At 36.6% G+C, this 12,633-nt stretch overlaps 1 protein-coding gene across 3 annotated transcripts in view; it reads right to left on the bottom strand.

Annotated features, from left to right (window-relative positions):
* Positions 1-12,633, bottom strand: part of PEX7 (peroxisomal biogenesis factor 7) — a 45,821-nt gene that overhangs the window by 30,504 nt on the left and 2,684 nt on the right. For 2 of the 3 annotated variants that reach the window (XM_054821091.1, XM_054821093.1), the window contains exons 3-5: positions 12,236-12,386; positions 8,685-8,762; positions 8,244-8,352 (exon numbers count right to left, since the gene is read on the bottom strand). In XM_054821091.1, coding sequence (XP_054677066.1) covers positions 8,244-8,352; positions 8,685-8,762; positions 12,236-12,386 — 338 coding nt within the window. The remainder of the gene's footprint in view (positions 1-8,243; positions 8,353-8,684; positions 8,763-12,235; positions 12,387-12,633) is intronic. The other variant, XM_054821092.1, reaches the window with a different exon arrangement.

Genomic DNA, 12,633 nt, shown 5'->3' with positions numbered 1-12,633 from the left:
CAAATCTGCATTACAAAGGATACGTTTCTTCCATATGGTAAAGCAGAAGCAAGATAATAATAAAAGAAAGTACAAGCAAAGCACACACAGTACAATCATATTCACTAACAACCACTTCCAGGTGGCATCCCAAAGTAAGCAACCACAAAAGTGGCCAACATTTCCCCCACAAAATATTTCTATTTTTGTAAGGAGCAATTTTTCCATGGCAACAGATTTTTGCTGGTCTGTTAGATAATTATGATTCCAGATTTATTTGTATATTGTACTTGCTTTCTTTCATTTTAATGAATATTTGTGAAATCTTGGACGAATCAATACAGCTACACAATATATACTCATCTATTCAAAATTTTTGAAAGAGATGCTAATCTACAAGTACACATGGGATAAAGACTGCTAATGTGAATGACAATGTATGACAGTGAAAAGATAGAGTTTATTTAAGATTTAAATTTCATGTAGGTTTTCTACTGGCTTTTTACTCACAGATGTATTGTACCCAAATCCATAAATCATAATCTCCTGAGTCCTGTGACACCAACCAACCAAGTAATCATTGCCAGATAGCGCAGTGGTACAACGTTAACTATAAAAAATAGCTAGGTAGTTTGGAGATTAATAAAAACCCAAAGAAACCTTAAACACTATCTGAAGGCCAAAAAGATTCTAACCAGGACAGACACAATGAACCATAGTACTGTTAGCTTGAAATTTTACTTAAAAAAATGGATCTGATTTTTTTCTTTTTAGTTCTAAAGCAAGAAGTCTGATCTTCTGACACTGTTCTCTCACCAACAAGGAAAAAATCCACAAAAATAGATCTCAAATTTACTATAGGAAAAGAATTCAGCATAAAAGACACAAGTATCAGTGTATATGATGTAACATCAAAGAAATCTCAATTAAAGTATTTCCGCAGTGCCATTGAATGATTACAAGTTAACATTACTTGCTTACTTACAGAATCATAGAATACCAGGTTGGAAAGGGACCTCAAGGATCCAACTCAAAGGTCTAACCTTTCTTAGCAAAAGCTCTGTCTAGACAAAAGCACAGTCTACAGAAGATGGCCCAGCACCCCGTCCAGCTGAATCTTAGAAGTGTCCAATGTTGGAGAATCCACCACTTCCCTGGGGACATTATTCCAATGGCTGATTGTTCTCAGTGTCAAAAATTTTCCTCGTGTCCAATTGGAACCTCCCCAGGAGTAACTTGCACACACTACCCATCCTCTTTTCCATGTGACTCCTTGTAAAAAGGAAGTCTCCATCTTCTCTGTAGACACCCTTTAAGTACTGGAGCATGGTGATGAGGTCTCCCCTAAGCCTTCTTTTGTCAAGGCAAAACCCAACCCAATTCTTTTAGCCTTTCCTCATACAGCAGGCCTCCCAGTCCTTTGATCATCTTTGTGCCCTCCTCTGGACCCTCTCCAGCCTGTCCACATCTTTTTTGTATAGCAAGGACCAAAACTGAATCCAGTATTCCAGGTGTGGCCTGACCAGCACTGAGTGGGACAATGACTTCTTTATCTCTGCTGGTGATGCCCTTGGTGGTGCAGCCCAGCATCCTGTTGGCTTTCTTTGCTGCTGCAGCACGCTAGTCACTCATATTGAACTTGTTGCCCACCAGGACCCCTAGGTCCATTTCCACAGAGCTGCTCTCCAGTCAGGTGGATCCCAGCCTGTGCTGCACTCCTGGATTATGTTTTCCCAGGTGCAAGACCTTACACTTGTCCTTGTTGAACTTCATAAGGTTCTTATTAGCCCACTCTTCTAGCCTATCCAGGTCTTCCTGCAGGGTGGCTCTCCCTTCTGAAGTGAGAACTTTCCCACTCAGTTTGGTATCATCCGCAAACTTCATCAGGGTGCACTTGATCCCATCATCCAGCTCTTGTATGTATTTTTTAAATACTAAACCAGATTAAATTATTTAGCCTGTGGGAGAATAAAGAGCAGAACCCAAATCTCCTAACTCTCAAACCCAATCTTTTTAGGCATGTTAAAATGATCATGCTATCCATTTCTATCACAGACAATAGAAGTGAACCTAGAACAGGATTAATAAAGCTCATGAGATTTCATACACAGAGACAGATGTAGTGACACAAATAGCAGCTTTATTTAAATCATCCACAGGACTCTACTGAATGCACAAAATCTATTTTCATGTAACACAACCTAGATATCAAGTAAACATAATTACTAGTGGAAATGTACTTTCCAACTGGTAATTTTTTTGTCTGATACAAAATGCTGCAAAGCTAAAAACTGAAAGAGCTTTAAGTTTTTTCAGAGAAGATCTCAACAGAGTCTTTTTCTGAAAAGAGTAAATTGTTTAAAAAAAAATCAGTCAAAACTTTTATTTGTTTTCCAATATAATTAAAGATAAGTCTTGGGGAAAAAAATTATTTCAAAATTCACCTAACTTATTATTAAACCATTCTTCAGCAAATGGCAATGTTGGCTAGATATCTAACTCTAACCCAAATGACCCAAAACATATTAATTCACTGTAAAAAACTGTTACTGCATTTTTCTTCTCAACACTAAACAACTGCTTTACAATATGAGATTCTAATATAAAATATTATAACCTGAAAATGCTTTATATTCTAGCATAGGCTGCATACAATACTTTACTATCATTAGCACGTACTATAAATTGAGGATCAAACTAATTTCCTGAGAAATATTTCAGTTTGCACATTAGAGGTTGACTTAGTAAAGCTTACTGAGCACAAGACTCAGATGGATTCAATACCGAGCTGGTATGTCTTGAAGCAATCGACCACAAATGAAAACACCCACCTCACTTCATTACATAGATCTGATACAACAAAGTAAGCCAGTAAAGTATATTTTAATAGCTTGGAGCATGAACAGCAGTTTAGCTAAAAGTGCAATGAAACATAGTAACTCTGTAGTCAGTTTGCGCTCTAGATGCTCAATTTGTGCAAGGTACATGCAGTAAATTGAAGCCTTTTATTCTTTTATCCCTTGAGGATTTGGATTACAAAAATGATCAAGTTTAAGCAAGCCTTGAACCTTGTTCATGATGGCATTTCTTCTAGCACATTCAACAAGCAAATTACCAGGAAAGAACTCATAAAAAGCAAAGAGTGGACCCACAGCACACACAGTCTAATGGAATATAAACCTCCAGTAAACTGTTTTGGAACTCATAATAAACCATTGTCATAGCAGAACAGAAGATTATTTCCTTCAGTTTTTTCAGAACCAGAACAAACATAAACATCTTTGTAATTACTTGTCTGCAAGCCCCACTCAACAACTCTTTGTTTTGCCCTGTGCTACTTCTGAAGCAGAAATGTAAGCTGAAGCTTCAGAAAGCTGAAGTCAAAGACTTGACAACCCCAATTTTGGTCCAGGAACTTATACATGGAAAACACCTCTTTATTGAGGAGTTGCACTCGAGGCTATTCCTTCCCACCTAATTCAGCAACCATCTTCTTAGTAGATGTACACCTTCCCCATCTCATTATTTCATGCAAAATAATTTGTTCATTTTTAGTTTTCTTTCACAATTTGGACCCCAAACACAGAAACGTGTGTCAAGACTACATGCCAGCCTGATTTATGAAACTACAGCTTGACGACCCCTTGACTACATTCATTCGTCACTAAGAGACCAGTAGGCAAGAAGACAAAATTTCTAAAAGGCAACTCACTATGTCAGGGCTGGCAATAAAAGAAAATACGAGATAAACAATGTTTTTTAATTTCAGCCTCAAAGTCCAGCACTGAATGCAAGGGCTTACAAAGCATGGAGGCTGGATTTACAAGTTCATTTGTAAACCAGCAAAGCTACAATTCCCCAACATCTCTGTCAACATAATAAAAATTTCTCAGAAATGATCACACCTTGTTGTGGTATGTGAAAATTTTTTGCTCTGGGCTTTCAGTCTGAAAAGTCTTTGAGCAAAGAATACAAATAATTGGTCTAAATACTGATGAACACAGACATGATCTTGCAGATTTAAGAAACACTTCTTTCCCTTATTTGTGATTTAAGATGTTATGAAACCTATGTATCTGCCCTGATCAGTAAACTTAAGGAGTGTAGTTATGACTTAAAAATGAATGCATCATTAAAACTGAGATCCCAGTAGCTAAGATAAAAGCTAGGAGTCATTCTAAATCTGGGCTTTGTTGAATCCAAAACATTCATATTTTCATTTGCCAGTGTCATATCTGTATCAAAGACTACAGTTATGCAGATAAGGGTAAACTGGTACTCATTAATTACTTCCCACTGTTAAATTTAAAGGGCAATAAAAACAGTTGATACTATAAAGCATGCTTTCTTTATAAACCACAGTACTGAGCAAGGCCTATCACTCTGCAGTTATGGAGAATCATTTAGTAGAACTGATTTACATTTGACTATATACTAATGCTGCGTGCATTTGGCACTTTATGTGCTTCTCACCAATTTGCTCTCTGGGTGAAAAAAAAAAAAGGAGACCTTCTGGGCAAATGACACAATGACTCATTAAACCCTTTTAGCTATGAAGATGCTGTTAAACATTTATGTCACTTCATTAATGCCATTTTCCACATCACTGTTTTTTCAGTGTAAGGCAGACATTTACCAGGGCTCTGGTTTGGTGCCGCATGTACACCTGAATATCCTGCTTATCGGCTCAGAAATCGTTACTGACATCACAGTTATTTACATATACAGAATTAACAGTTTGTTCTGTTAGTATTAACTTCCAATTTCAAACAAAAAAAAAGATAAGCCATTTACTTGCTTTTTGAGACTACAAATGATTGTACATGAAGACAACAACATTGTAAAGTACCTCACATGTCTCTGTAAATGTTAAATGGAAGTGTATTAGATGCTGAATAAAAGCTAATTTAACTGAAGCATCAGACATATTTATCTTCTGTAATCCAACTGCATTTTATTATCCACAGCAGACAGACTTAGTTTTCCTGTATATATTCAGATCAGAGACTTAATGAAGCAAAATAACCACACTTAGTACCAAATTCTTTTTCAATTGACCTATATTGCAGTCTTAGGTTTCTCATTTTCTTCATCTGTATTCATTTCCTAGCCTCATAATAATTTGAGAAAAAGTCGGATTCCAAAAGCAAAGATTTAACCTTATTAGCTTCAGGCAAAAGTTGTCTTGGCACATAATGGTCCTTCTAAGCAGCTATTTAACTGTGGCTTGCAGTTGTGTTTGGTTTTCTGTTTTCAGTGTTCATAAACTAATTAGTTAACTGGAAATTAAACTTCTGCTGGCATCTATGTGGATTCAAATAAAGGCAGAAAAAAGGCAGAGGTGAGGCATGCAAAAGCTTCCCAAACCTCCTTCTCTCTTATTTTCTTTAAAATAAAAAAGTGCATTGCTTTACTTAAATTTAGTTAAATCAGAAGCATTTAAAGACCAACATTTTTTCCAATCTATGGTTAACAATATACCTAACTTATTATACTAACACATGTAAAATTAAAGATGATGCTGCAACACAAAACAGTTAATTTCTGGTCTGAAATGCTAAGACTTTATACTACCAAGATTTAAGTATGTGGTTGTGAGTAGGTATGTGTGAGGTGGGATGAGAGGGGACAGGAGGGGCAAGAGAGAAAAAAAACACACACACATACTACAATTCTAAAGCAGTGCAGCCTCCTTCCAAAAGGGAATGTCTCAATACACTTCAACAATACCCTTCAAAAAGCTATTGTTTTAAAAAGCTAAAAAACCAAGGGAGATGAAGTACAAAAAATTTCCCTCCAGACACATTTTCAGTTACTAATTTGCAAGATAACACAAAGTTACAAGACCACAAAACTTCAGGTGAACCCTTCCAGTAAGTTTATCAAAGAAGGAGACAGCTGTAAATTCGACACAGTACTGTAATATTTTTCTCCAGCTCCAACTTTAGCTCAATAGAAGATCAGTCATCAGTGAAATTAAGCTTCTGTCTCATAATTTTCTGTCATCCTTACAAAGTGCGTGGATCATAACAAGTTTCAAATGAGGAGGTCTAGCCTCCTGAACAGTTCCACTTGACTTTCATCACATATCTTGACTGAGTAGAATGCCATTAAACACTGAACAGTGAAGTAAACTCTCTGAACATAATCTGTCTGATATGCCTTTCTTTCAGTAAGGAAATGGCATTTATACCTAGAGCGAGAGGGTCATGAGTACTTCTACTACCCACAGTCCTGCTGACTAAAGAAAAAACTCCCAGTATGTATTTTCTGTAGTGAAGTAATCTAATCAAACCACGGGGAAATTCCAATTCGAAAACCAAAAGCAAAGAAACCTTTTTTTCACATTGGTATGTCATGATTTCTATACAAGATCTTTGAAGTTATTTCATTTAGAAGCACACCAGATGTTTTATTTTGGAAACCATAAGAAAGTTCACCATCATTTTGAAGACTTAGTTTTCTCTTACAAAATGATTTTACATCTAGCATTACACGATAAGATTTTTACTTCACACCTGAGTAGTACTTACAGAACAAAAACACTGCGTCTTTTGTGTGTGGTTTTTCCCCTATAAAATACTATGGAGCCATCAATCGGTGAAAACTGACTGCAATTAGATTCAGGCTCCAGCAGTATATGTTAGTCCCTTTCAAGAGTCAAAATAAAATTCACAGAAGAATAGAAACTCTTCAGTGTTTTAGTCAAAACTTCCAACAGCTGCACCCACTGAGTCACTCAAAGAACAGATCAATTGTATGCTGCTGTACCCAATTTAAGTATGATCACATACAGCATCTAATAATCAATGTTTCCCAAAATTGTTCAAGTGGCAATGTATTAGAAGTGAGTTTGGCTTCGTAGACTAGAGACTCAAATGTGAAATAACTAGCTGGATCAGTAAAGCCCTTTTGTTCATCTAGAATGTCAGAAATTTTGTATGAGTGAGACTACTATGGAGGGGAGGCTTCTGAGCAGGAATTTAAAGAGATCATAACATCCCCTAGAATTTGCAAAAACCACTAAGCACTGTTTTCTCCACTTACCTTTAATCAAATGGTACTTAACTAGTATTTTGTAGTATACTCAGTAGAACTGTTCATACAGCGCACAGGGCTCAATCCTGTAAGTTTCTGCATGTCTTATTAGGTGGGTACTTCATTAAGTGTTACCTCAATGAACCTTCAAATAAGTTGGAAATATCTGTGCACCAGCATCTGGCTTCCAAGCACTGCTACGTTAGAACAAATACCTGTAACTTGTTAGTCATTCTAGTTCAACTCTGCAAGCTGAGTCAGATGGAAATAGACTGAAATTTTATTAAAACCATGTGCACTTTTTCATCAAACTTCCCACAGAATAGGGAAGACCAGTATCTGTGTGTACTCACTGTCTGTCTTTAATTTCAGTAACAGGAAAACATATTTATACTTGCTTACCCTCTTGATACAACAGCTAAACAATTTCCATTTAAATCAGTACAGAAGTCCAACAGACTTAAAATCAGAGAAATTTAAGCCATTGGAGTTAATCTACCAATATTTGTATTAAGGCAGCATCTTACTGCCCCTCTATTTCCCAAGCAAACTGCACGGCTCACAGGACCCTCCACCCAGTTAGTCAGCAGTTAGGGTCCAGATCTCTCTCCAGAGCTCTCCTTGTGCCTCTAGAGCAGGAGCAGTGTTTAGAAAACGCTGCCACCGCACCATACAGTCTCTTTGCCTCTAAGTACACCCAACTCAATTATGATTGTATTGACCAGCAAGATTCACAGCACTACCCAAAGCAGAAAAGTAAAACTGATTATTACCTTTCCCAAAGAACAAGGCACAGAGATCTCCAACAGTACTTAAAGCAGTTCAAGAGGAATTGACTATGTTTCTGTCAGAGCTAACAGTCTGCTGACACTTGAGCTAATTTGAACAAAAATGTAAGCCAGAACACAAAATAAGGCATGTAACATGATTTAGTGGTCAATAACAAGAGTGAGGTGAATGGAAGAGAGCTACATGAAGTAACAAAAATATTGCCACAAGGTCACTGAAGTGACTGCCAGAAAACTGCTGATCCCTGTTTAAATGGCCAAGAGGATGATTTACAGATTGTAACAGAACCTACAAATCCAGCAGCAGCAATATGTTTATCTTTCCTTCTTCCATTTTTATGGATGACACACACTACCATCTGCTGGACAAAGTGTCAAACTAATCCAACAGCATACAAGGTTATTTTGTTGTGAGAATCCCTTTACCATCATGTTTACCTGAGGCAGATGCAAAACAACCTGGGATGTGTGGAGACCATATAGTGCTGTAAATGACCCCTTCGTGGCCTTTAAAAGTGCATAATGACTTTCCCACAGCTGGATCCCACTGAATGAAGCAAAAAAAAAAAAAAACAACAAAACAAAACACCAGAAACTGTTGAGGTACACATTCAATAAGAAAGGAAAGGGTTTCATACATAAAAAAGCTTTATACGTACAGAAATGACTAAATGAACTTTTTTACCATGTATCATGAAAAGCATTTGTATACTTAGACCGATATCAACTGAAGGACAAAGTAACATCTCAGTTAAAACAGAATTTCAGCCTCATTGTAAAAATAAAGAGGAAAAGTGAATCAATGCTGTTTCTTAACACAGAGAACTATCAGGTCCAAAACAAATGACATTTTTCACCTTCAGCAGAAAACCAACATACCAGCTTGGCTGTTTGATCCCATGAACCAGACACCACTAGCTGCTCTCCTCTAGTTTGGCTCCAGTCAACACTATATGCCTATAAATGATATAACAGCCTAGTTTAGAAAGAGCATTAGAATACAAGTTTGAGACTCTAGTTAGCCAAAGTTTCATGAAATAGACTTGGATTTGCAGATAGCATCATAATCAGCTAAAACTCCACGAGTCAAGTACCACAAAGCTGCCAACAATGTCATTCACCTGAACAAAAATTAAACATCTCAGTCTGGCATTGAAGGAACATATAGGCTCAGAAAAGTATCCAAAGTCAAAATAGGGAGAAAAAAAAAGATAAAAAAAAAGTTCTAACAAAATCCACATAGAACCACCATCACTAGAAGTTTCTACCACTGTAAAAAGCCATAATTCAGACTGATTTCTTATCTCTGATCTAATTTTATTCAAGTATCTACAGCTTCTAATTGCTAGCAATGTAAATGCCATCTCTCTTCAGAGCTGACTATGGACTTGACTTTGAAGTTTTAGCTGACTAACAATAAACGCTTTTTTATGATATTTAATTCTCATAAGAAATACATGCCATAAAATACTCCTGATTTTCATATCTTCCAGGTTCTATGACACACTTTTTTAACATTCATATCCTCAAACAAATATACTTCCCCTTGAATCTGTGTGATGGCCTGTGTTCAACTTCTAAGCTGCTGTTGTTTGGAAATGCGCCTAAATGTATTGGTACATAGAATGCCTCTTTCGCACAAGAGCCCTACGAAGTCAGCTCAGTTGAAGTGTTTGGCTTTCATATTCACGTCCAAGATTTTCCATAAAGAAATCAGTCTCAGAAATACGCACCTGCATCACACAATTCACTTAGCCCCACATATTTGGGATGTATCAGATCTACTGCACAGATAAGGCAAAGCGCGCATATGGCTCACAGATCACTTGCAAGCTATCAGCACGTAGATCTGTTGAACATGTGTTGTGACATGGATCCGCATACATACGGCAGACGTGGTTCGGACTGCCCAGCACTCTGCAGCTGCATTGGAGGCAATGGGATCTGGGCAAATTCTCCTTCGAGCAAGAATTACAAACAGAACAGACAACAGGCTCAGAAAAAGCAAAAGCTTTTTCAGTACCTGAAGGGGGCCTACAGGAAAGATGGTGAGGGACTGTTTATCAGGGAGTGTAGTGACAGGACAAGGGGTAATGGGTTCAAGCTGAAGGAGGGTCGATTTAGATTAGATGTTAGAAAGAAATTCTTTACTGTGAGGGTGGTGAGGCACTGGAACAGGTTGCCCAGAGAGGTTGTGGATGCCCCCTCCCTGGAAGTGTTTAAGACCAGGTTGGATGAGGCTTTGGGCAATGTGGTCTAGTGGAGGGTGTCCCTGCCCATGGCAGGGGGGTTGGAACTAGATGGTCTTTGAGGTCCCTTCCAACCCAAACCATTCTATGATTCTGATTCTATTTTCCATTTGGCATGTGACAGGTTCAGGTAATGGTAAAAGAATGAAAAGAAGAAGGTGTGGAGAACCAAGTAGGGTTCACTTTTATTATTCTTTCCTATCATTCATGCTATCATCCAACATAAATTTACAGACGCTTCAACAGAAGCTGTGTTGCGCAACGGGGAAAGACTAACAACACAGCATAAACTTTACTTATTGATCTTTTAGTGTTTTATCTTCAATCATAAAATACATTAATACTAGTTTATGCCTAAACAGCAGCAAGAAATGCCTCAGGCAAGATGAAAATATGATGAAAAAAAGATGTAAAAACATAAAAAAATAGTTCAAAATAGATGTTCAGGCTCACTTTACAAGACAAATTTAATTCAAGCTTTCTATTGTCTCGCATTCCAGTGAGACTTCATCAAACCAAAAGTAAATTAGACTAATTTATTCATGAGATTCAGCAGTTGGTTAGTGCTGAAATAAAACTCATTGTCCTTTGATAATAAAAAATGCACATTCTTTTTGAGGAGGGACAATGATCTCCTTTAGAAAACAAGAAACAGATCCTTGTCAATCTTGCCTTAGAAATAGTATAAAATGCAGTGACAAAATTGTCATTAGAAATGTCAGACAGGGATTAAGGATTAGGCAGGTAGTCAATCATTTTAAAGAGCACTGTCTGCCAGTGCTTACCAGAAACTATTAAGTATGTTCCCTCTGAGATCTATCCTTTTAATGCATGTTTATAAAGAATCAATACAAACCTTTTGTATCTCACAATAAACACTCTGCCCATGTTTCCTACACTGTCTTTCTAACTCATGGTTGAATGCATCCACCTCCCCATGCTACCTGCTAAACTAAGACTTGGACGCAGAAATGTTTACTTCACAAACAACAGATGGTGTAGGAGAACCAAAATAAATTTATGGACAGAATTTCAATGAGAAAATGATATAGAAAAAAAAAGATATTATGCTTTGCCTACATCTTTCTGTTACTACCATCTTTGGTAGTGAACACTATCATAAAATCCTGATCACAACTACAAACTTATCTCTCAAAATTCTTTATTTACATAGTATATGTATTAAACAAAAGTAGCAAAATTACAAAGAAATAAGGTACAGAAGATGGACTGTCATGTAACTGCAGTCACTCAGATTTTAGCTTTGTGCTTTGTATCTGAAAAAATCTTCAGGTCTTTGTGAATACAAAATTGGATTTCTTCCATAATTTTTATTGACTACACATCCACTAGGTTATTTTATTCAGATTTATGTCATTTAGATAAAGTGTCAGTAATCCAGGCTAAAACTGATTGCATCTAAAGTTCAAAGACTTGACAGAAGTGAGTGGAGAGTTAGAAGGAAAGCATGGGGAAAAAAAAAAAAAGGTAGAAAACTCACTCAGGGGAAGATAAATACACTAAAGCATAAATGTCCTTAAAAATATGCAAACATACTTATGAACATGATTATAACATTTTTTCTACCCATACTGCACTGCATAAAGAAACTGAGATTTCAACAAAATCTAATGCAACGGTATCAAACCAAGGCTAAAAAAATACTGGTGTCTCAATATTTGACTACTGTTATTTGAGTAGGATCTTACAGATGCTAGGATGGAAGAGGGTAAGTAGTTCCTAGGTACAACAGAAGTCCTAAAGATCTCATAATATGTATCACTCTATATCCTCAAGGATAACACTGTTACATGTATCAGTTGTCTGATTTAGACCTATCCAATAATGCTCTCTAAAAAAAAAAAATCACAGAATGATTGCAGTACTTTCATACAACACCATGATTACTTAGCCTGTAAGAAATCACAAACACTATTTCTGAATATATTAGATTTATGTAATTAAATGGTACCTACTACAGCATATGAGTGTACATACAAATATGTACAACAGGTAATTCACTTTATATTCAAAATAATGTTAAGTTATAAATTCAAACAATGGACCCAAACAAAGTTAAAAAATAACAAAACTCAGTTTTTATTATAAGTCCACAAATAAATCTTTTGATAATTCAAACATTAGATCGTCCATTAAATTTTTCAAGTTTGCCTGGTTTACCTCCTGAGTGTGCTCTTTATAGACTTGCAGCGGACCTTTGGTTTTAGCTGTATCCCAGATCTGCAGAGATCCATCTCCACTAGAAGTGATCAACACATGTTCATTATTCTCACTCCAGGTCACATCAAACAGGCCATCATTCCAGTCAAAACTAAATCAGAACAATGAAGATATTTGTCCGTGAAAAAGCACTACATAAAAGTCTGCACTAGTGACATGCAAAGACAATATTTCTTTAAATCACCCTCTTTACCATTCTAAACAGCATTTTTATATATTTGAGTTTCCAGTAATTCTCCTTACAACTTACTTGTTATAATGTCAACTTTTACAACTGTATGCCAGAATAGGTTGATTAAGTTAAAGCATAAACGAGCCAAGGACCTTCCACACACAGA

Source organism: Grus americana, chromosome 3, assembly GCF_028858705.1.
Source record: "Grus americana isolate bGruAme1 chromosome 3, bGruAme1.mat, whole genome shotgun sequence".
In the NCBI taxonomy this organism is placed as follows: Eukaryota; Metazoa; Chordata; class Aves; order Gruiformes; family Gruidae; genus Grus; species Grus americana.
The sequence above is the reverse complement of the archived record's forward strand: the minus strand, read 5'-3'. Positions and strand labels throughout refer to the sequence as shown.